General features: G+C 36.2%; 1 protein-coding gene and 1 non-coding gene across 4 annotated transcripts in view; both read left to right on the top strand.

Moving 5' to 3' along the window:
• Positions 1-24554, top strand: part of NSRP1 (nuclear speckle splicing regulatory protein 1) — a 66598-nt gene extending 42044 nt beyond the window's left edge. For all 3 annotated transcript variants that reach the window (XM_067715452.1, XM_067715454.1, XM_067715453.1), the window contains 5 exons: positions 8228-8284; positions 19006-19134; positions 20026-20233; positions 20987-21095; positions 23031-24554. In XM_067715452.1, the coding sequence (XP_067571553.1) occupies positions 8228-8284; positions 19006-19134; positions 20026-20233; positions 20987-21095; positions 23031-24093 (1566 nt within the window). In that variant the 3' untranslated portion in view covers positions 24094-24554. The remainder of the gene's footprint in view (positions 1-8227; positions 8285-19005; positions 19135-20025; positions 20234-20986; positions 21096-23030) is intronic.
• Positions 14458-14597, top strand: LOC137213691 (U4 spliceosomal RNA). The gene has a single exon (XR_010938316.1). It is a non-coding gene; the product is annotated as a U4 spliceosomal RNA (small nuclear RNA).
• Positions 24555-26197: the final 1643 nt, after the last annotated feature.

Genomic DNA, 26197 nt, shown 5'->3' with positions numbered 1-26197 from the left:
AACAACAACATAAAAGAATACCTCTGGTTTGACAGTAATTCGATGATGCCACTGATTGTAAGGTGTATTCAGATTTCAGCAATGTTAAAATGTGAAATAATGCACATCTTATGTTCAGTGAAATATAGTTAGAAGAGTAGTGGTGGTTATCAGGTGGGTTGCACAAGTTTGCAGTTTCAGAACTGGGGCAGTTGCAGATAGTAACAAGAGTGACCGTGAGACAGGGTGGCTGAAGTAGAGAGGAAACAGTCATTAAACTGCAGTCAGACAAATATATTACTAAAAGGGAGACTTAAAAACCATTAAAACATAAGTGGAGATGAGGAAAACAAGGTTAGTGTTTATGCATTATCTGGGATGATGATGGCATGCCAGGGTGATGGCACGATGTAAAGTAGAGAGGAAGACTGAGCTCAAGATGTCAGAGATAGTAAGTAATAAAGGGTTCATGAATTGAGAGAAGAGAGGGGTAAGGGTAACATAGTCATATAGCATGAACTTCAAAGGAACAGGGATTTTTACCTACAGTGTTTGAGACTAGAATCAGGAGAAACAGCCTCCTAATCTGAAGTACGGGGTATATGAGCCATGAGCAGCCTCAAATGAAAGATGTCTTTAGGGAAAAGCCAGGTTTTAGCCGAGGAAGTGAAAGAGAAGGTCATCAAAGAGGATGAGGATATGGGGAGGTTTGAGTCAAGGTAAAATACGCAAGAAGCAGTGTGGCCATAGTATGAGAGGGAACGATTATTGGGTCGCTTGTTGAGTAGTGAACAAGGACTAGTAGGCATGTAGCCTTAAAGTTTCCCCATACCATTAAATGTTGTTGAAAACAGATTTTCAGTTGGCTACAAAACTTCCTGTTGAAGAGTATACACTTATTTAACCAATCTTATTTTGTTCAAAGTTTTTCACTAATGTGACTAGATATCCCATTATATAACACAGTGAATATCATAGTACCTAAATCTTTTTGTGCATCTTCTTTTATGTCCTTAGAATAAACTGTAAGTGGAATTACTGGATCAAAAGAAATGGATATTTTTCAGGCTCTTTTGATACATTTTGCTAAATTGAAACTATTTCACATTTTCACAATGTAGGAGTATATCTTTGTTCATTACCTTGCCAGTATTGGATGATATAATTTTAAAAAATCTTTACCAATTTGATAGGTGATAAAAGTTAGTATTTTCATTTTTTTAGTTATTGGTAAGATTGAACATTTTTTCATATAGTTAATGGTCATTTATATTTTCTCATTTCTAAATTTTCTGTTCAGAGCCACATCTTTTTCTGTCTGAGTTTATATACTAAAAATTTTCTGTATTTTTCACAACTCTTAAACAGACTTTGTACTTAGAAGAGTCATGTGAATGTGGACAAATAAAGCCCATAATACAGATGACTGTGTTGTAGGACCTTTAATAAATGATCTGTTGCTAGGTTTAAAGAAAAAATAACAGGAATTTTTCATTTCTAAGTTCGAAGAGCACAACAGAAGATTGTAGCCATAAGACATTTGAGGAAGGATTGATTCTTTTTTTATATAAATAAATAAATTAATTATTTTTATCCTTTTTGGCTGTGTTGGGTCTTCGTTGCTATGCGCGGGCTTTCTCTAGTTGGGTCAGCGGGGGCTACTCTTCGTTGTGGTGCGCAGGCTTCTGTCGTGGCTTCTCTTGTTGCGGATCATGGACTCTAGGTGTGCAGGTTTCACTAGTTGTGGCACATGGGCTCAGTAGTTGTGGCTTGCGGGCTCTAGAGCTCAGGCTCAGTAGTTGTGGCGTATGGGCTTAGTTACTCCGCGGCATGTGGGATCTTCCTGGGAGAGGGCACGAACCTGTGTCCCTTGCATTGGCAGGCAGATTCTTAACCACTGCGCCACCAAGGAAGCCCAAGGAAGGATTGATTCTTGAACTGTTTTTTCTTGTAACTGAGATCTGTTTTGGATAAGTGGATAGGTAAACCTCTTTTTTCAGAAATAAGCCCATAGGTAATTTTTTTTTCCCTTTGTGGTTTATTAGTTATGGAATAACAGATTAGTTTCTGTTAAAAAAAAAAAAAAACCCTTTTCTGAATTTTCATTTAATTAAAAAAAGTTTATGACTGAAAAAAGATAATTTAATAATATAAATAATGGTCCAGTATCTGTAATTTTTCCCCAGTGTCATTAAACTATATTTTGTGTATTGATGAAGGAGTTCCAGTAATATATACAGAGCCATTTCTCTTCTGATTGTTACCACAGCTCAGGAGGCAACCCAGTAGTGATGGAAGAAAGGTGTTGCACAACCATGTGCTTTCTTTTCCATTTATCTGAGCTAACTGCAAAGGTTTTTTTATTTTTTTTTTCCCAGTACGCGGGCCTCTCACTGTTGTGGCCTCTCCCGTTGCGGGGCACAGGCTCCGGACGCGCAGGCTCAGCGGCCATGGCTCACGGGCCCAGCTGCTTCGTAGCATGTGGGATCTTCCCGGACCGGGGCACGAACCCGTGTCCCCTGCCTCGGCAGGCGGACTCTCAACCACTGCGCCACCAGGGAAGCCCTGCAAAGGTTTTTAAAACAGTCTCCCATTTAGTCATGTCATATCTGACTGCAATTTAATGAAACAAAACACTAGTAAATAGTTTTTATTCTCTACAAGAACAATGGAGGTAATAAAGACTAAGAAAATCCAGTTGCAGTGTTCTCCTTAATTCTGCAATCATGGTGCTTATACTTGATGATCACATCTTTACCCTTTATAATTGTGTGTGTGTGTGTGTGTGTAGAGAGAGAGAAAGAGAATTGTTGTATATATAAAATGGATGAGGTTTTTATATTCTTTTTGTTCATGTTCATTTTTTATTTGGAATTAAAGCTAATGTGAGTGTACCAACTCTTATATTAGACATAAAAAATTAAGATGTTGACCAAATATGGCTCCTCCTCCACTTTTAGTGCTATACACATACTGGGTGCTCCGAACATGTTTGTTCAATTAAGTTCAAACATTTTCAAGGAACTACTACAGGTTTTTTAAAGGATATTTCCCTGAGATTTTTGGTACAGAACCTAAATATTTTGAAACACCAGTGTAATACAGTAGTTTTTGTGCTTTTAGGACAGTCAGAATGTTTGCACTTCAGGACTTCTTTGGTGGTCCAGTGGTTAAGACTCCGTACTTCCACTGCAGGGGACGCAAGCTAAGATCCCGCATGCTGTGTGTGACTCCCCCCCCCAAAAAAAAGTTTGTATTTGACCCAATTTATAAATTGAATTTTTTTAAAATTTAAGATAAAGCCCCTTTGTCTTCCTAAATTTAAAACTGATCATAATTTGTCATTTTATTAGAAGGCACCATTAATGAATACTCTTATTGCTCTGTGAAGTGGTCCTCAGACATAGAATTAAGATAATTGCCTACCTGCTAATTTGGAAACTAATCAGTTAATGACAGTGTTGTGGTTTGGTCACATTCAACCTCCATCATCAGGTTTTTTTTCTTTTATTTTTTAAATATTTATTTATTTATCTTTGGCTGCATTGGGTCTTCGTTACTGTGCGCAGGCTTTCTCCATTTGCAGCGGGCAGGGGCTACTCTTCATTGCGGTGGCTTCTCTTGTTGCAGAGCATGGGTTCTAGGCGTGCAGGCTTCAGTAGTTGTGGCACGTGGGCTCAGTAGCTGCGGCTCGCAGGCTCTAGAGCACAGGCTCAGTAGTTGTGGCGCACAGGCTTAGTTGCTCCGCAGCATGTGGGGTCTTCCCGGAGCAGGGATCAAACCTGTGTCCCCTGCATTGGCAGGTGGATTCTTAACCGCTGCGCCACGAGGGAAGCCCCCATCATCAGTTTTTAACAGCTATATTTCCTTAGGTCACTTGCAGGCTGGAATATTTTGTGGCAAGAACTGAAGTGTTTTGTAATATGTGTACTAAGCAAAATACATTCCATTAAAATAATGCTGAGTGAAAAAAAGCTAGTCTCAAAATGATTCCATTTATTTAACATGTTACGTTCTTGAAGTAACATAATTATAGAGATACAGAACAGATTAGTGGTTGCCAGTGATTAAAGTTGGGAGCGGGGAGGGGAGGCTATAAAAGGGTATAAAAGGGTTATAAAAGGGTAGCACTAAGGAATATTGTGGTGATGTTACAGTTGAGTATCTTGATTGTGGTGACAGTTACACGAAACATGTCATAAAATAGCATAGAGCTATACACATACACAAATTTTGCATGTAAAATGGGTGAAATCTGAATAAACTTTGTGGTTTATACCAAAGTCTATTTCCTGGTGTTGGTATTTTACTCCAGTTATGCAAGATGCTCACATTGGGGGTGTGCTGGGTGAAGGACCTTCTTGTACATTTCTTTGCAACTTCCAGTGAGTGTATAATTATTTCAAAATAAAGTTTAAAAAAATATACTTCTTTAACAAGAACTCCCACCCCAAACGGGGCAGTTATTAAAGGAGGATGTCCATTCATTTGGTCATTCCTTGCTATCAGCTCCCATCATCCAATGATTATTATAGCAGCACAGCAGAGGACTCTCTCAAAAAGAAGAGTTCTTTCTAATCTCATGCTTTGGGGCAATGTATTTTCATTTATAGTTGCTTGTAAAACCACTCTTAGTTCTAGAAAACCCATTTCTAGCTCTGCCATAGCTCCCATGCCTAGTAAAGGATTCAAATGTTTGCATCCTCTATTTTCCTGTGTTTTGGTGTACTAAGTATGAAACGTTAAGGAATCTTAACACACAAAAGAAAACATGTACAGCCTTTTAAATATTCAACAGGATAGACTCTTCTATTTCAGTAGATGCAAATTGAATCATATTGTCCATCTTCAAGTAAGCCAATCTTATGTTTATTAAACACACTGATAAATATACTATAAAGTGGAACATAGTGTACATGCTTTTCTGGTGAACACTTTGGTTTAACTGTAATACTCCAAGGGAAAAAAACTTATAACTACTGTTTTCACATAACTTAATTTTAATTTGTTTAAATATAAACATTTCTTCAGCCCAAAATGTTCTTAAATATGAGCATAGTAATAATAATGGTAGTAATGATAGCTAACCTTTACTGAGCACTTGCATAAGCCAGATACTTGCCAAGTACTTTTTACATGTTATCTCATTTAATCCTCAAAACAACCTTGTGAGATAGGTACTATTATATAGATGAGTAACATATCTGAAATAATACAGCTAGTAAGAGAGAGGGAATAGTTTGAAAGGCAGTCAGATTCCTGAGCCTACACTTTTGACCGTCATTCTGTACTTCCCCCTTATGCCATGCAGTACAGGAACTCTAAAGTTAGAGGCTGACATGTTGGCAGTTATTACATATTTTAGTTTTGTTTTATTCATAGGGCACATGTATGAAATCTGTTTCTTCTCTTGCTGAGTTCAATAAGGTGAAACCTTCCCTGACTTATGCAGGACAACCTGCTTTTCTCATTTTTATCTTCTCTTGCATATCCTTTTTCATGGAAACCAGACTAAATTAAAAGTTGTCTTAACATTTGTATTGGTATTTTAATTTAAGGATATCTCTTAAAACTTAGAAAGACTTGACCTTTAAAATATAAAATCTTATTGCTCTTGTGTTTAATTTTACCAGTTATTTTGTCTCCAGTATGAATCTAGACTATAGTTTCTTATGTTTGTTATGTAGAAGATAAGGATTAAAATGTCATTTAATACATTTACTGATTTTTATATAGGATCACTATTACTGAAACAAAAGTTTTATTGCTACTATTTTCATTTTTAGTTTTTTGTGTATATGTATTTAAACAGGTTGTTGACATTTTAGCCATCACCACTAATAATCATTGTTAGAGTTCCTTTAGCTAGAAAACTGAGACATGAACTTCAGAAGGAGACAGTCCTCCCTGAGTTTTTCAGCGTAGGTTCAGAGTTACCTCTTCATCCACTGATGCTCTTGGAATTCCAGGGATATAAGTTGGTGGATAGGATCTGTAAAATTACTGTCTCCATATGTTATCAACCCCATAAGTAATAACAACTGATGTTTTTCAAAGGCCAGACTTCATCCTTCTAAACAGCTATAAGCATGAAAACAAAGTCTCTTGAGATATTTCAAAGTATATATCACTTTACATTGGAAGGCCCTTCCCAGTCTGCCTTATCTGTATTATATAAAAGTCTAAAAAGTCACAGGCTTGTGTTTTGTTTTTTCAAGTTCAGTAGTTCAGGTTGAAGCAACCAGTTTGAAAGTAACAGCCTGTGAACTGTGACTGACTGGAGGAGAGGTGGGAAAAAGTAATAAAAATAAGTGAAAGTTCAGCATTTGGGATGTACTCTTTTAGTTAATCCTGAGGACATTACTGACTCAATGATCAAGAAAAATATATTTAGTATACACTAATTAGAAAGACTGAGACATAAAAATGCATTGGAGGGAATTCACTGGTGGTCCAGTGGTTAGAGCTTGGTGCTTTCACTGCTGGGGCCTGGGCTTGATCCCTGCTAGGGGAACGAAAATCCCACAAGCCGTGAAAAAACAAACAAAATGCATTAGAATTTCATGAGATATACTTGCTAGAATATTTAATATTTTCATGTTTAAAATTTATATTCTAATGCGTGAAAAATGTGTCATTACATAACAGGGACATTTGAATTAAATGAGTAATACATGTAATACACAAGTAATAAACTTAGCATAATAGCACCTGCTCTATAGATGTTAGCTACTATTATTATTCTTGTTATCAACATCTCTTCCTTTAGTTGGAGTCAATTTACTATAACCTAAAGTAAACTTAGTCTCTGCCTGTACACTTCTTTTAATTTATTAAGTAAGTGTTACATTATTATTGTCTGGCCTTTGTGTATTAACTTTATTCATCTGCATGGTCATAGAAAACTAGAAATAGGTTTATTTTGTTCTGTTTGTTGCCATGGAAAACAAAGGATGCACCAGTTGATACTGCATAGCTGGAAACAGCAAATGTCAATAGGCTAGAGAACTATAATTCATTAGTAGTCTTTTTTTTAAGATATAATTTACACACCATAAAATGCACCCTTTTAGTGTGTACATTTCATTGTTGGTTAGTATATTTACAAGGCCTTATACTTTTAAGGGAACAGTTTTTCCTAAGCGTTCTAATTATATTTCTTTTCTTAGCTGCAAGTCTTTATTTTCGCCCATGTGGTTACTACTTTCTGTACTCTTCTTGTCTTCTCTGAAATTCCTTTTGATTGAGGTCTAATGTCATATTTCTTTTGGGAAGGCTTTCTTTTTTTTTTTCTTCAGTACGCGGGCCTCTCACTGTTGTGGCCTCTGCCGTTGCGGAGCACAGGCTCCGGACGCGCAGGCTCAGCGGCCATGGCTCACGGGCCCAGTCGCTCCGCGGCATGTGGGATCTTCCCGGACCGGGGCACGAACCTGTGTCCCCTGCATTGGCAGGCGGACTCTCAACCACTGCGCCACCAGGGAAGCCCGGGAAGGCTTTCTTGATTCCTTATACATTTAGTCTCCTGCTCTGTTCTCCTGCAGCCCTTTTTTTAATCCCTTTGTTATATTGCCTATCACATTTATATTGTGATTATCTCTTTTAGTTATCTGTCTTCCCTTTCAGACCATTTATCTCTCAAGCACAGAGACTGTTCTTGTTTTTCTGCTGTCTTCAGGAGCTAGAACAATGCCTGTTATGGTAGGCTTTTCAGTACATATTTATTGAATGATAATAATGACAGATAGTCCTGGCTGTCGCTGAGCCTTCAGCATGTACTAAGAGTTTGATATACTATATTCAGTGGTGAATATTAAAATAATGTGCTTTTTGTTGCTGGGAATCATACCATTTTAGTATTGGAAGGGACCAATTTTCCCCCACTCAACACGCGCACATTCACATATGTACACAAAGCAAATTGAAGTCCGTAGAAGTTGAACAACTTAGTGGTGAAGCTGGGACTGAAAACCCATGTTACCTCATCTTGTCCTGTACCATTTTATTTTCTCTTACACCCTGATGATTTATAATGAAGATTCATTTGTTTCCTAAAGTTTAGGGTGAAGACCTTGAAAATGTTAATTTAATTCATAATATTATCTTTCTGGGTTTTTTTTTGTTTTTTTGTTTTGTTTTTTTTAATATCTTTCTGTTTTTAACCGTAAGTAAGGGACTAGTTGCCAACCAGAATACTGGAAAAGAAGTTTTAAATTGGTTGAAACAGTGACAGCATTTTCCTGTTTTATAGACCTCCGTGAGTGAAAGCCTTCAGAGAGAAGCTGCTAAGAAGCAAGCAATGAAACAGGTAAGGTAGAAGGGTGAATTAAATGCATCTGGTGAAGTAAGTAGTTCAGCTCACATTTTAAAGTATCAGTTTTGGTATTAGGTACCTGAGACTAAAGAGAGTAAGGGTGTATAAGGAAAAATTTTATCTTGACACTTGTTTTCTGAAAATGTGTAAGATGTTTCTTGATTTACATAGATTTCAGGTTTCTTGTATAAATTTTAAAGGAGAAAAACACAGTGAAGAATTAGCTCCTTATTGCCGTGTTGTAGATTAAACCCATTTCTGCTTTCATATGACTTAGTCTGACGATGGATTACATGGTTTAATAATTTCTGCTAATGAGCTTACTTGCTAAAAAAAAAACAAAGGATACAACCAAAATGATTTTGCAGTTTTATAATTATTTGAAACTCATCTAGCAAGGAAGGGGAATGTCAGGTGATTTTCGGTAGACTTGCCAGCACCTTATATTTATGTATACTGTATAGTACTTCCAGGTACTTTTATACATACATTATCTTTTTAAAATTCTCACAAACCTGCCCATGGTCCTGATAAAGAAGTTTGAAACTTCAAAAGGATGTTTACCCCTCATGATCACACAGCTCATTACAGAACTAGGCCTGGAGTTTTAGTAATTTTTCTATTACTGTACCAGTGTATTTTAGATTTAGCTGCAGTAGAAAATAATGAAATTAAACAATGGCAGAGTACCTTTCTTTTCAATTTTAATTCCTTTTCCTCCACATTTTCTTTAATTTTGGGCACCTGTTTTTCCCTTGTGTATCTAGAATCCTGCTTAAGGATAAATTTGTTAAGCACTTTCTATGAGCCAGACATTATGGTAACTCCTTTCTAAGAGTTACCTTTATTTCTTACAGCAGTCCTATTTTAGGATAATTGCTCTTATAATCTCTATTTTGTAGTTGAGGAAATGAAGGCAAAAAATATTTGTGTGACTTTCATGAGATCTCATAGTTAGTAAATGGTCAAGTTGTGTTCAAACCCAGGCAGTGAAATTGCAGAGCCCAAGCTTTTAGCCTCTGTGTTTTACTGCCTCCTTGGGGAATGGGCACAGAATTATGTATTTAGTTACTTTAAGATAATATCTTAGTGTCATATGAGATATAACATGTAACTTAGCCTCAAAATGATTTAATACACACATAACATTAAAAACTTTGATTCTTTAGCTTAAGTGCTGGAGTGCTTTGAATTAGAATTTTAGAGCTCAGTAGAATTTTAGAAAGACCATCAAGTTCAGTTTCTTCACTATGTGGATGAGAGAATTAGTTCTAGAGAGTCTGGTGACTTCACCAAGTCATGTAGGTATCTTGTTTTCTAGTGTTCTTTTCACATTTTTTGCTGCCTTTTTTTTTTTTTTTTTTTTTTGCGGTATACAGGCCTCTCACTGTTGTGGCCTCTCCCGTTGCGGAGCACAGGCTCAGCAGCCATGGCTCACGGGCCCAGCCGCTCCACGGCATGTGGAATCCTCCTAGACCAAGGCATGAACCCGTGTCCCCTGCATCGGCAGGCGGACTCTCAACCACTGCGCCATCAGGGAAGTCCTGCCTTTTTTTTTTTAATTAATTAATTAATTTGATAGACCCGGCTCCTTAGTTGCAACATGCATGTGGGATCTAGCTCCCTGACCAGGGATCGAACCAGGGCCACCCCCCGAACTGGGAGCGTGGAGTCCCAACCACTGTGCCACCAGGGAAGTCCCTGTGTTGCCTTTTCTTATTCACTTAAAGCATAAGTCCCAAATCTGATTTTATTCTTAACTCTGGCTTGTTCAAATCCACTTTTTTGATAGTGGGACTTTTTCATAATTTGCCTGGAAATTGGGGATGCTGCTACAGCTCTTCTGCCTCTCACCTGCCTGCTGCTGCTATACTACCTTTCACCTTATTTTCCCCACTTGAATGATTCAACTCTTCTGCTTTAATCTCAAACTAACTTTTATCATGAAGAATACCACCTTGATTGTATTTACTAAATCTAAGAGAAAATACTCTTAGAAATGGGGTACTTTATCTGTTAGACCTTTCTTCTTTCCTTTTTTAAATTTTTAATTTATTTTTTATTTATTTAATTTTGGCTGCGTTGAGTCTCCGCTGCTGTGCACAGGCTTTCTCCAGCTGTGGCGAGCGGGGACACCCCCCCACTGCAGTGCGCAGGCCTCTCTCTGCAGTGGCCTCTCCCATCGCAGAGCACAGGCTGCAGGTGCGCAGGCCTCAGTAGCCATGGCGCACCTCAGTAGCAGTTGTGGCGCACAGGCTCAGTAGTTGTGGCACGTGGGCTTAGTTGCTCCACAGCATGTGGGATCCTCCTGGGCCAGGGCTCGAACCCATGTCCCCTGCATCAGCAGGCGGACTCCCAACCACTGTGCCACCAGGGAAGTCCTTTTCTTTTCTTTTCTCTTTTTTTTTTTCTTTTGTTTTCTTTTCTCCCCTTCCCTTCTCTCCCCTCTTCTCCTCTCCCATCAGTTTTTTTATCTGGCCATCAGGTGCACAGAACTGATGTTGTCAACATTATTATCTTATTCCCTATTTCACTGGAAAAACTTTTAATATGTCATCATTAAAATAATATTTCCTGTAGGTTTTTGGTAGATATCTGTTTTCAAGCTAAGGAAGTTCTTTTCTGGTCTTGGTTTGAGGTTTTGCTTGTTGTTGTGTTTTATTTTTTGAAAGTCATGCATGAACTATATTCATACCAGTAAAGATCAATTTAACTTTAGAAAATCAGTAATGATCACTTCACATAAATGATATAAACACAATATAGGTATAGAGTATTCTTCTTTTTATGTTCCATTGCATTTGGTTTACTAAAATTTCATTAAGGATTTTTGTTTTAAGTGTTAAGGAGTTTTTCTTTTTTTTTATCATCAGTGAGATTGGCCTGTGATTTTCCTTTTCTTTCACTGTAATTATCCAGATTGAAAAAAATATAAAAGTCTGACAGTCCCAAGATTTAGTGGGTTAAGTTTGTTTCTCATTCATTACTTTCTGTCCTGACAAATTAGTGTTTTCTTCATTCTGCTTTCTTTGGGTTTATTTTGTTATTTTTCTTACTTTTTGAGATGAATGCATAGCTGTTTTCAAAAGCCCTTTCTCTTTTCTAATGTGTTTAAAGCTATACATTTTCCTCTGAGCACTGCTATAGCTGTGCTTATCTCACAAGTTTTTGGTAAGTAGTACTTTTTATTCAGTTCAAAATATTTTATAATTTCTGTTATGATTTCTTCTTTGATCTGTGGGTTATTTAGAACTTAATTTTTTAAACATATAGGGGTTTTTTGTTTCCTTTTTGTTACTGATTTTTAACATGATGTCTTTGTGTTCCAAGATGATGCATTGTATTGTTTCATGTCTTTAAAAAATGTGTTGAGATTAACTGTGTGGTCCAGTAGTTTTTAATAAATATTCCTTTGATGCTTGAAAAAATATTCTAAATGGTGTTTTTTGGCCAGTTGTGCGAATCCATATATATTCATACTAATTTTTTTGGTCTCTTAATTACTGAGAGGCATATGTTAAAATCCCCTATTATAGTTTTGGACTTGTCTGTTTTTCCTTAGATTTCTGTTCAGTTTTTACTTTATATATTTTGGGACTTAAGTTAATTGACAATACCCTATATCTACACACATGCCCTCTTGCCACTCTCCCAGTATACAAAAAAGTAAGTTATCAATTTAAAACAATTTAGTGTCCTGTTTCGCTTGCTTTTTGTTGGTGTGATGGTGATGATTTCTTGGATTCCATGTTTTCCTCCTCTGAGTTTTCCAGGTTGGTTTTGGGCAAGGAGCAGCAGTGCTAATTCACCATGTAGGCAGGAGAATTATTGTTTTTCTGAGGTTAAAGTAAATGTTGAAATGTTTTTAAAAATTATTATTTTTTAATATCTTAAGCAATATTCCAGAAAAAAAGTTTTTAATTGGGCATGTACATCATTCCAGTCTAATTGTTGACACGTAAAAACCTGAGAATATCAGGTCAGTTCTTTGAATAATTTATACTATCCACCCTATCACTTAAAAGAATCACTTTTATGTTCCACATTGCATTAGGCAATGTACCAATTAAAGAAAAAGTTAAAATGTGTACTTTCTGTACCTCAGGAACTTACAAGTTGGGACAAGAGGCTAAGATTTGTGAAATAATTAGAAAATAATAACATCAGGAGTATTCTTAGGAACTATATATTGCAGTACAGAATGTGCCATCAGACCTCAAAAGAAAGACCTAATTGGGGGTAAAAGCCCTCAGAGATGGTCTCGTTTAAGAGGTAGGGGGTGAGCTGGCCTGAAACTCTAGATAAGATTTTGATGGCCTGAAAGCAGGAGGAGGAACATTAAAGTATTTCCCCAGAGAGGACCTACAAACAGCCAGAAAACAATTAACAAGTTGGCAATAAGTACATACATATCAGTAATTACTTTAAAGGTAAATGGACCAAATTCTCCAATCAAAAGACATAGAATGGCTGCATGGGTAAAAAAACAAGACTCATCTATGTACTGTATACAAGAGGCTTACCTCAGATGTAGGGACACACACAGACTGAAAGTGAAGGGATGGAAAAAGATATTTCATGCAAATGGAAACTAAAAGAAAGGTGGGGATACCAATATCAGACAAAATATACTTTAAAACAAAGACTTTAATAAAAGACAAAGATGGGTATTACATAATGATATAGGGATCAGTCCAACAAAAGATATAACACTTGTAAATTTTTGTGCACCCAACATAGGAGCACCTAAATATATAAAGCAAATATTAACAGACCTAAAGGGAGAAATTGACAGCAATACAATAATAGCAGGGGACTTTAATACCCCACTTATATCAATGGGTAGATCATCCAGACAGAAAATCAATAAGGAAACATTGGCCTTAAATGACACGTTACACCAGATGGACTTAATAGATAGGTACAGAATATTCCATCCAAAAGCAACAGAATACATTCTTCCCAAGTGCTCATGGACTGTTCTCTAGGATAGAACATATGCTAGGCCACAACACAAGTCTTAATCAATTTAAAAAGATTGAAATCATATCAAGCATCATTCCAACCACAGTGGTATGAAATTAGAAATTACAAGGAGAAAGCTGGAAAAATCACAAATATGTGGAGATTAAACAACATGCTACTGAGCAACCAATAGGGCAATGAAGATATCAAAGGAGAAATAAAAAATACCTTGAGATAAAAGACAGTAGAAATACAGCATACCGAAATCTGTGGAATACAACAAAAACAGTTCTAAGATGGGTGTTTAAAGCAGTACAGGCCTGCCTCAAGAAACAAAAATCTGAAATCTAAAAGAACTAGAAAAGAACAAATGAAGCCCAAAGCGGAAGGAAGGCAATAGTAAAAATTAGAGCAGAAATAGGCACTAAGGGACTTCCCTGGTGGTGCAGTGGTTAAGAATCCACCTACCAATGTAGGGGACACGGGTTTGAGCCCTGGTCTGGGAAGATCCCACATGCCACAGAGCAACTGAGCCTGTGCACCACAACTACTGACCCTGTGCACTAGAGTCCGTGAGCCACAGCTACTGAAGCCCGCGTGCCTAGAGCCCGTGCTTTGCAACAAGAGAAGCTACTGCAATGAGAAGCCCACGCACAATGAAGAGTAGCCCCTGCTCGCCACAACTAGAGAAAGCCCGTGTGCAGCAATGAAGACCCAACACAGCCAAAAATAAATAAATAATAAAAATTTATTTAAAAAGAAGAAGTAGGCACTAAAAAGACAATAGAAAAGATCAGTGAACTGAAGAGCTGGTTCTTTGAAGAGATAAATTGACAGACCTTTAGTTAGGCTCACTAAGAAAAAGAGAGGGCTCAAATAAATAAAATCAGAAATGAAAGAGGAGAAATTACAACTGATACCAAAGAAATACAGAGGAGCGTAAGAAAATGAAAAATTATATTCCAACAAATTGGACAACCTAGAAGAACTGGATAAATTCCTAGAAACATACAATCTTCCAAGACTGAATCATGAGAAAATAGAAAATCTGAATAGACTGATTACTAGTAAGGAGTTCAATCAGTAATCAACTCCCAGCAAACAAAAGTCCAGGACCAGGCTTCACTGGTGAATTCTACCAAATATTTAAAGAAGATTTAATACCAATCCTTCTCAAACTCTTTTAGAAAACAGAAGAGGGGGGACTTGTGCAGTGGCAGTATCATAGCCAATGAGGTTTATCCGAGGTGTGATATTGCTAATTGAAAACTTTTCCCCATACCCTTCCATGACGACTTGAAATATAGTCGGCACTGGCAATTTTTGACAGTCTCTGCAGAGACTGCATAATAAAATTTTAAAAAAAAGAAGGAGGGAACTCTTCCAAACTTATTTTTTGTGAGCAGCATTATTCTGATACCAAAACCAGTCAAGGACCCCACAAGAAAAGAAAATTATGGACCAGTATCCCTGATAAACATAGATGCAAAAATCCTCACCAAAATATTAGCAAACCAAATTCAATAATACATTAAAAGGAGCATATGTCATAATCAAGTGGGATTTATTCCAAGGATATCAGGATATTTTAACACCCACAAATCAATCAGTGTAATACACCACATTAATAAAATGAAGGACAGAAATCAATGATTATCTCAACAGATGCAGAAAAAGCATTTGTTGAAATGCAGCATTACATTTTTGATGAAAACTCTCAACAAAGTGGATATGCATGGAGCATACCTCAACATAGTAAAGTTCATATATGACAAGCCAACCACTAGCATCATACTTAATGGTGAAAAGCTGAAACCTTTTCCCTTAAAATCAGGAAGAAGACAAGGATGCACACTCTTGCCACTTCTATTCAACATGGTATTGGAAGTCCTAGCCACAGCAGTTAGGCAAGAAAAAGAAATAAAAGTCATCCAAATTGGAAAGGAAGAAGTAAAACTATTAATATTTGCAAATGACATGATTTTATATATGGAAAACTATAAAGACTCTGCCAAAAAAAACTGTTAGAATTAATAAATGAGTTCAGTAAAGTTGCAGGATACAAAATTAATATACAGAAATCTGTTGTTTTTATATACTATCAATGAACTATCAAAAATAAAAATTATGAAAACAATCTCATTTACAGTTGCATCAAAGAGAATAAAATTCTAGGAATAAATTTAGCCAAAGAGGTGAAAGACCTGTACATGGCAAACCATAAGACATTGATGAAAGAAATTGAAGAAGACAAAAATAAATGGAAAGATTCCATGCTCATGAATTGGAAGACTTAATTTTGATTAAATGTTCATATTACCCAAAGCAGTGTACAGATTTAGTGCATTCCCTTTCAAAATTCTAAGGGCATTTTTGATAGAAATGGAACAATCCATCCTAAAATTTGTGTGGAACCATGAAGATTTCGACTAGCCAAAACAATCTGGAGAAAGAACAACAAAACAAGAGGTGTCACACTCCCTGATTTCAAACTATATTGCAAAGCTTTAGTAATCAAAACAATATGGTATTGGCATAAAAACAGACACATAGGTCATGGGACAGAATAGAGAGCCCATAAATAAACCCATGCATATACAGTCAGTCAATTTATGATAAAGGAGGGAAGAATGTACAATGGGGAAAGGACAGTCTCTTCAACACATAGTATTGGGAACACTGGACAGCCACATGTGACAGAATGAAACTGGACCACTAGTGTACAGCATGCACAAAAATTAACCCAAAATGGATTAAAGACTTGAATGTAAGACCTGAAAAGAATGAAACTGGACCACTAGTGTACAGCATGCACAAAAATTAACCCAAAATGGATTAAAGACTTGAATGTAAGACCTGAAACCATAAAACTTCCAGAAGAAAACAGGTGGTAAGTTTCTTGATATTGTTCTTGGTGATATTTTTTTGATCTGACTCCAAAGGCAATGAGCACAAAAGCAAAAATAAACAAATGAAACTACGTCAAACTAAAAAGCTCTACACAGCGAAGGAAACCATCAACAGAATAAAAGGCATGCTACTGAACATGAGAAGATGCTTGCTAGTCATATATCTGATAAAGGGTCGATATCCAAAATACATAAAGAACTCATACAGCTCAAAAACAAAAAACAATCCAATTAAAAATGGGCAGATACATGTATAGCTGATAAACTTTGCTGTATAGCAGAAACTAACGCAACGTAAATCAACTATACTCCAATAAAAATTAATTTAAGAAAAAGAAAAAAAAATGGGCAGAGTATCTAAGTAGACATTTTTCCAGAGAAGACATACAGATGGCCAACAAGCACTTGAAAAGATGTTCAACAGCACTAATCATCAGGGAACTAATAATCAAAACCACAATGAGATACCACATCACACCTGTCAGAATGACTTATGAAAAAGACAACATATAACAAGTGTTGGCAAAGATGTGGAGAAAAGGGAACCCTCATATACTGTTGGTGGGAATGTAAATTGGTACAGCCAGTATGGAAGATGGTATCGAGCTTCCTCAGAAATTAAAGGTAGAGCTACCATATGATCTAGCAATTCCACCTCTGTGTATTTATCCAAAGAAAATGAAAATATTAATTCAAAAAGATACATGCACCCGTGTGTTCGTTGCAGCATTATTTATAATGGCCAGGATATGGTAACAACCTAAGGGTCCATTGATGGGTGAATGGATAAAATATTCCATGCCACACAAATGGAATATTACTCAGCCATAAAAAAATAAAAAGAAATCTTGCCATTTGCAACAACATGGATGGACCTTGAGAGTATCGTGCTAAGTGAAATAAGTCAGAGAAAGACAAATACCATATGATTTCACTTATATGTGGAATCTAAAAAACAAAATGATCAAACAAAACTCATAGGGCTTCCCTGGTGGCGCAGTGCTGGAGAGTCCGCCTGCCGATGCAGGGGACGCGGGTTCGTGCCCCGGTCCGGGAAGATCCCACGTGCCGCGGAGCGGCTGGGCCCGTGAGCCATGGCCGCTGAGCCTGCGCGTCCGGAACCTGTGCTCCGCAGCGGGAGAGGCCCGCGTACCGCAAAAAAAAAAAAAAAAAAAAAAAAAAAAAAAAAAACCTCATAGAGAAAAGATTTATGGTTGCCAGGGAGGAGGGGGATGGGGGGGTTGGTGAAATCAATGAAGGGGATCAAGAAATACAAAATTCAGGGCTTCCCTGGTGGCGCAGTGGTTGGGAGTCTGCCTGCCAATGCAGGGGACATGGGTTCGAGCCCTGGTCCAGGAAGATCCCACATGCCGTAGAGCAACTAAGCCCATGCACCACAGCTACTGGGCCTGTGCTCTGGAGCCTGCGAGCCACAACTGCTGAGGCCCACGCACCTGGAGCCTGTGCTCCACAACGGGAGAAGCCACTGCAGTGAGAAGCCTGTGCACTGCAGCGGAGAGTGGCCCCGGCTCACTGCAACTAGAGAAAGCCCGCGCAGGAACAAGGACCCAATGCGGCCAAAAATAAATAAAATAAATAAATTTATTTTTAAAAAAAGAAAAAGAAATACAAAATTCAAGTTATAAAGTAAGTCATGGCGATGTAATGTACAGCATGGTGACTGTAGTCAGTAATACTGTATTCAAATTTGAAAATTGCTAGGGAAGTAAATCTTAGAAGTTTTTATCATGGGGGAAAAATTTTTTTTTTGGTGACTTTGTATGGTGACAGATGGTAACTAGACTTACTGTGGTGATCATTTCACAATGTATACAAATGTCAAATCATAATGTAAGTTATACTTCAATGAAAATAAATAAGTATTTCCTTATAATTATTATTATTATTATTTTTTTGGCTGCATTGGGTCTTCTTCGTTGCTGTGCACGGGCTTTCTCTAGTTGTGGCAAGTGGGGGCTACTCTTCGTTGCAATACATAGGCTTCTCACTGCGGTGGCTTCTCTTGTTGCGGAGCACAGGCTCTAGGTGTGGGCTTCAATAGTAGCAGCACGCGGGCTCCGTAGTTGTGGCCTGTGAGCCCTAGAGTGTGTGGGCTTCAGTAGTTGAGGCGCGTGGGCTCAGTAGTTGTGGCGTGTGGGCTCTAGGGCGTGTAGACTTCAGTAGTTGTGGTGCACAGGCTCTAGAGCGCAGGCTCAGTAGTTGTGGCTCACGGGCTTAGTTGCTCCGTGGCATGTGGGATTTTCCTGGACCAGGGATTGAACCTGTGTCCCCTGCATTGGCAGGTGGATTCTTAACCACTGTGCCAGTAGAGAAGTCCGTATTAAAATATTTTTATGAAAAACGTATCAGAGACAAAATTTTTTTAAAACTACTTGTATTTCTGTAGTGAATATACTGCTTATTTTAAATTCTGAAGGTGACATCTCTAAAAGTAAAGTATTTTTCAATTACCAAAAAAAAAAAAGTATTTCCTACCATTTGAAACTTGAACATTTTATTTGGTAACACAAGTAAAAATGATATGGAAGTTTAATATGTAATATAGGCATCTCAAAATTAAGGTTAGGTGTTTCTAAGTCATACCCTGGTCCTTTTGTAGATAATTCTGTTTATGTACAAGTGAATAGATAATAATGTTTACTGAACACTTAACTCTCTGTCAGGCTCTATTCTAAGTGCTTTAAGTTTAAAATGTGATTGATAGAATTTTTATGATATATTTCTGATTTATGATCCTGTCTCAAAAGGATTACTTAGACTTTTTGTAGTATCTGTTAGTTGGCTCATATTTTTGAAACATGTTCAATGTTTTCTTTAAAGACCAAACTTGAAATCCAAAAGGCCCTTGCAGAAGATTCTACTGTATATGAATATGACAGTATTTATGATGAAATGAAGAAAAAAAAGGAAGAAAGTAATCCAAAATTGCTTTTGGGAAAAGACCGAAAGGTTTGTAGCTGAAAATACAAAGTTTCTTTGACCTTGACCTGCATTTTGTAACTTACGCTTATTTCAACACGAGAATGATCTGAGAAAAAGCTTTTAGGTATTTGAAGTGTGAAGAGCCCCTAGTTCCAGATAGTATGGATTTGATTGAGAACCTAGGAAACTATATATTTAGTATCCTAACAGGAGCAAGAGAATTATCTAACAATTTTATAAATTTTGGATTTTTGCTTTAAAACTTTTACAGATTATTTTTTGAAAGTTTTTCCTAAGAAAGTCTTTGTACTGCTGCTTCTCCTGTTCATGTTTGTGTCTTATAATTTTTTATTGCTTCCTAGCTGGTAACTGAATCATCTGCGTGTAACATGGTCATATTTTTAGTTTGAAAAAACAAGTTAGGGTGTGGAGATTGAATGAAATAAGTTCAAATTTTCTATCACTCTTATTCTTTCACAAAGCACAGACTGGTATTTAAGGATCTTTACATCTTACAGTATCTACAGATAAAGTGGTGCTCTAAAATGATATTAAAGCTGCTATTTTAAATGATTGTATTTCAACTAATGTGAAAAATTAGTCAGAAGCCTTCCTATTCACGTATCTGTTGAAGTAAGACAATACCGTTTTGTAAAAAGGGAGAGAAAAACAGTGGGAAAATGACCTATTTCGCTTGAGATATTTTTTAAATGCCATTTTGAATAATTTTTTGTTTTTATACTTAAATTTCTATTGAGAAGAATTTTATTATCTTGCTAGTAAATTTATATTGAATTTTGAGAAGTTGACAGTCCTATTTATTTGCATTTCTGTAGTAATAAATTCATGATAAAAATAGAATATTAGCAGTTAATTATCTTTGACTCTTTCCTAAATAATCTTATTTTTTCCCCCTAGCCCAAGTACATTCACAACTTACTAAAAGCAGTTGAGATCAGAAAAAAGGAACAGGAAAAAAGAATGGAAAAGAAAATACAAAGAGAACGAGAAATGGAAAAGGGAGAATTTGATGATAAAGAGGCATTTGTAACATCTGCTTATAAGAAAAAACTGCAAGAGAGAGCTGAAGAGGAAGAAAGAGAAAGGAGGGCTGCTGCACTTGAAGGTGAAATGAAAGAGGGAGAGGAGTAGCAGGAAACAAACAGGAGAGTTCTGCCCTGTGGTTAACCATTTGCTCATCACGGAACTTTTAGATTATAATGTTGTCATAATTTATGTATATGAATGCAGGGTACAAGATATATGATGTTATGTATATTATAAAACAGGAGATTGTAAGTAAAAACACAGTTGCACTCTTAGTAACTATTACTTCTACTGAACTTTTCAATTACATCTCACTTTGTTGCTTAAAACTATGATTATCACAAGTCATTGCCTTAGAAAATGATTTCAAATGTAAAAACATTGATTACAAGGCATGGAAAGCATGACATTTGTCAAAAGCAGTATAAACTGAGATTTAAATCCTAGTTATATTTCCTGGGATGAGAAGACTAGAGTAACATCACCCAAGGAGCATTAACTGGGCATTTACAAAAAGAATAACATTAATTCAAGAAAGAACAAAGATGTGCAGAGGCCAAAGAATACCTTAGTGCTTTACTTCATTGCTTCCTACTCGTGGTCGTTTCTCAAGGTCTAAGTAAAATGTGTACTTACAAATAGCTTAATTGGCAAGTGCTTATCAACTTTAAGTGGAAGAAAACCAAATGTATAAGACTTGGTCTAAGCATGTACTATGTGTTCATCTAGAGCACCACTTCATACACTGTGTTACATACTCTATGCCTGTGAAACTGAACTGCATTTTGCCTTTTTGAATATATTATTCTCACTTTTGCTTTCATTCTCTTAGCACGTTTGGATGTAACCAAGCAGAGCGATCTCAGTGGATTTTATAGGCACCTATTAAATCAAGCAGTTGGTGAAGAGGAAGTACCTACATGCAGCTTTCGTGAAGCCAGGTGAGATGTGGCATATGGAATATTTAGAAGAAAGATACTGTTCATGATTTTTGATTGTGGGATCATTTTAACTCTCTGGAAGTAGAGGATTGCAGTATTGCATATTGTGTTGTTAGCCAAACCTGACCTAATTGAATGAATAACTAGGGATTTACAGTTTTTTAATTAAAAAACTTTTAGTTCAAGTTTATTTTTATTTTACAGTAATTCTACACGCATGTTCAGATAGTATATAAAAAGAGAAGTGTATATATATATTTTTTAACATCTTTATTGGAGTATAATTGCTTTACAATGGTGTGTTAGTTTCTGCTTTATAACAAAGTGAATCAGCTATACATATACATATATCCCCACATCTCCTCCCAAAAAGAGAAGTATATTTTTTTCATAAATAGGACCTAGCCTCCATAAAACATAAGATTCACATAATCAAGGGCTTAGAAATACATTATCCAATATGTAGCCACTAGTTACATGTAGCTGTTTAAATTTAAATTATATTAAATCTAAAATTTTGGTCACAACAGTCACATTTCAAGTATTCCGTTGCCACATTTGGCTAGTGGCTACCATATTGGACAGCACAGATATATGGACATTACTATGTAGACATTTTTTTTTTTCTGGCCTTGCTGCACAGCCTGTGGTATCTTAGTTCCCGAACCAGGGATTGAACCTGGGCCCCGGCAGTGAAAGTGCTGAGTCCTAACCACTGGACCATCAGGGAATTTCCCATTTCTGTAGACATTTCTATTAATACTGGTCTAGAAAGTAAGGATTGGAGGATTTTTGAATAAAATTATAAAATATTATGGGCATGGTGAAATGATTATGGTGTAAGTTTATAGCTGAAGGTAAAATTTGTCTTGTATCTAAGGAAATCATTTTTTGGAATAGAAACATTCAGATAAGAGGGTGTGAGTCTTTGTTGCTAGGGAAATAGGAGATGCAGGAGAATGGAATTAAGGATGAAGAGAAGGGATTACACCCCAACTACTAGGTTTTGATTGTAAAATTGATGAGAATTATGAGTCTCAGAAAGCATATTTGAAGACTGAAGTTTTTGAATGAAAAATTAGAGTTTCATCTGGAATTGTTGTGAGGCCAGCCGTGAAACTTCATAATGTCATATAGTAGTTGCAATTCCCAGAGTCTAATAATAGAATTCCTAACTATTAGTGAGTCCTTTAGCCAAGACACTTTTGCCAGCAATTGCTAGAGAACCATAGTTGTTGCTTTGTTTGTTTGGTAAGTGATTAGTGAGAATAAATGTGTAATGTAAATAAATTAACCATGCTTATTGGCTGGGAAAATGTAGGTGATGTAAACAGTGTTAATGTAACTGATCATAATAGCTGGATAGATTCTCATATTTCCATTTTGTTGTAAAAGATGCCAAGGGGTAGAGCAGGATGCTGGTGCCTTTTCAGTCATGAGAGGGATTATTTAGTGATATTTAGAATTAGGTTTTGTCATCATTTTGCTGTGAAAAAATTTATCTTTTTCTTCCAGGACTATTTTTAAATATTTTTTAAAAATAAAATAAAAATCCAATAAAGCCACAACTTGAACCTCATGTTGTAAACTAGTACTTCAGAATATATCTTTTCCCAATTATTCTTTGTCTGTGCTTGGCAAAAATGAAGACCTTGCACACACCCCTGCCTGAAGGTTCTAGTGGTCCATACAGAAGGGCTGATTTTTACTTTTTCATTTCTACCAATATTGAAAATATTCGGAATGGTTAGAAAATACTAGTTTGCAGATGTTTACAAGGTAAATAGACAGCAGCACCTTTTCGAATTTGGGATAATCAGCAGGTTTATATAATGTAGGTGTATTGACTTAAGTACTGATGAACTTTATATGAACACTTCATTTATTTACTATAATTGATAATGTAGCATTTTCTGTTACATTATTTTTCTTAAGGTCTGGGATAAAAGAAGAGAAATCAAAGGGATATTCCGATGAAGTAAGTTCAGAAGACAGAACAATACCTCATGAGAACTGCATTCGCCAAACAGTTGTGAAAGTAGAGGAAAACCCAGATGCAGACAGTGACTTTGATGCTAAGAGCAGTGAGGATGATGAAATGGAAGAAGATAATAAAGTGAACTGCAGAAGGGAAAAGGGCACAGAGACCTTAAAAAATGACTCCAGGCATCACAGAAGTCATACCCACTCACGGTCATCTAGTGAAGAAAGAGAGCATGGTACCAAATACCACACAAAAAGTTCCAAGTCAAGAGGACATGAGAAAAGGGAAGATCAGCACCAAGAGAGACAATCCAGGGAGGACAACTATTACACTGACCGTGATTACCAAAAAGAAAAGAAGGATTCCCATAGGCACAGAGAGGCCAGTTACAGAGATTCACACTGGAAGAGGCATGAACAAGAAGATAGACTGAGGGGAAGAGACCAGAGAGAAAGAAATGATAGGGAATGGAAAAGGGAGAAAGACAGGGAGAAATACCCCTCAAGAGAACAAGAAAGAGACAGACAACGAAATGATTATGACCAACACATTGAGAAAGGAGGAGAGAAGGAAGAGAAAAGCAAAGAAAAGGAAGAGCATATGAAAGCAAGGAAAGAAAGATATGAAAACAGTGATAAATACAGAGATAGAGAAAACCGAGAAGTAAGTGTTCAATCTTCAGAAAGAAATCAAGAAAGAAAGGAAAGCCCAAATTCTAGGGCAAAGGATAGGTTTCTTAACCAGGAAAGAGCCAATAAAATGAGAAACATGGAAAAGGACAAAGAAAGAAACCCAGAGAAACCCTCTAGTTCTGAAACATCACTGGGAGCAAAACACAGATACACAGAGAAATGCCAAGGGACTGGCAAAGAACAAGAGACGCCACACGAGACAGTGAACAAGTTTGCAAAGCGGAGCAACGAAGAAACTGTAATGTCAGCGAGAGACAGATACTTGGCCCGGCAAATGGCACGGGTTAATGCAAAGACATATATTGAGAAAGAAGATGATTGATAACTGCCCCAATAGGAAGACCTATGGAAACACAGAAAATTATAATTCCTGGAAAATGTTGAGTGAACACATAAAGGAGTGTGTTAACAGTGGTTGGGAGGGTATTTTAAAATATATTTTCAAAATTCATTTTTGGTTTAGGTTTAAGTCAGAAGTCAATCCTTTTATCTTGAATGTTTAACTAAATTAATATATAAAATTTACTTATCAATACCACATTCTTGGTTATATTCAAACAACCTAAAGAGAGTGCTGAATCCCCGTAAGTACTTAATGAGGAAAATTGCCTCCACTACAACCATTAAAAAATAATTTAAATAACTCTTCTATGTTGCATTTGTTGCAGGAACTGTTTGTTTTATAAATGTCATGTTTCAGATAAAAATATGTGGATTTGAACAGAGAATATTGTTTTACTTTATGTTCTAAAATTTGTATTAAAGTGTAAAATACAGATCACACATCTTGTCTAAGTTTTTTAGCCCACAACATACTCACTTAAATGAAAATAAAAATAGTGATATATTTGCATGTTTAATTGATGCTTATATTTTATTTTAAAAATAATGTCATTCCTGTCATGCTGTAATTCCTCTTTTTTTAATTAAAAATCACTTTAATTCTGAAACCCTAGCAAGTTAGTAAATTGGTTATGTGTATAAATCAGTTTTAGCTGAGGGTGAAAAGATGGAGATACCAGCCTAAAGAAATTACCTAAAGATCCAGGTGGCCTGTTTATGAACATGTCTTATTTAATATACTCTAAAAAATATAGTACATCTTATTAGAGTTTCTATTTATATATCAAAATAAAACTAAAATTCTGTACTAAGTCTTTGAAACTTAACCATTTGAAGTTATAAACTGTAAATAATTTATTCATGTGAAAAGGATGAATCATACGGAGAAAACAGTTCTCTTAACAGTCTTCCCATTAAGAAAGTGCTATTTTTATCTCTCATACTTCATGAAGAGTTACCACATTGTCTTATTTTAGAAGGATAAACGTAGTTTAGTAAGAATATTGTCTTTAAGAAAATATATATAAAAGATCAAATTTAGCATTCATAAATCATTTTGTTATACTTTTTAAACCAGAAAGGAAAAGTAGCAAGAAAGCTAATGCCTGTATCTCTTGACTGACATACTAAATATCAGTTATACCTTAATAATTTAAAATATATCAGTGACAGTGACAGACACTTCAAAAGCACTGACTTTGTGTACACAGAGGGGTGTAGTATAATGTAACTGTGAAAGAATTAGGGTGAGATCATGGAAGACCATGAGTGACAGGCTAAAAATCTTCAACTTTGGTGGAGAATTGGATTCCTTTGTTAGGGTTGTCATACTAAAGCCATATATTGGGAAGGTTTCATTTGACTATAGTATGCAAGATAAAGCCTAGGAGAAAGACTGGAGGTGGAGAGATCTGATAAGAAACTGTTGATTTCCCTCTCCCAGTAATTCAGAGACTCAAAGCAGCATGGATGGTTTAGATAGGAAAAGTTACATATTTAAAAAACAAAATTATTTAAGTGTAATTGATTTACATTATTGTGTTTCAGGTATATAGCATAGTGATTCAGTTTTTTTTTTTTTTAGATTCTATTATAGGTTATTAGAAGATACTGAATGTAATTCCCTGTGCTATACAGTAAAGCCTTATTGCTTATTTATTTTATGTACAGTAGTTTGTATCTGTTAATCCTATACTCTTAATTTGTCCTTCCTGTCCTCCCTCTCCCCTTTGGAAGCCATAAGCTTGTTTTCTAGGTCTATGAGTCTTTCTGTTTTGTATGTAGATTAATTTGAATTATTTTTTAGAGTCTACATATAAGTGATACAGTATTTGTCTTTCTCTGACTTCACTAAGCATGTTCTTCTCTTGGTCCACCCATGTTGCTGCAAATGGCAATATTTTATTCTTTTTTATGGCTGAGTAATATTCCACTGTGTATATATACCACATCTTCTTAAACCAGCCTGTTGATGGGCACTTGAGTTGTTTCCATGTCTTGGCTATTGTAAATAGTGTTATGAACATTGGGGTGCATGTATCTTTTCCAAGTAGAGTTTTTGTTTTTTTCTGGATATATACCCA

The sequence above is a fragment of the Pseudorca crassidens genome, chromosome 19, assembly GCF_039906515.1.
Source record: "Pseudorca crassidens isolate mPseCra1 chromosome 19, mPseCra1.hap1, whole genome shotgun sequence".
In the NCBI taxonomy this organism is placed as follows: domain Eukaryota; kingdom Metazoa; phylum Chordata; class Mammalia; order Artiodactyla; family Delphinidae; genus Pseudorca; species Pseudorca crassidens.
This window is presented reverse-complemented; position numbering and strand designations above follow the sequence as displayed.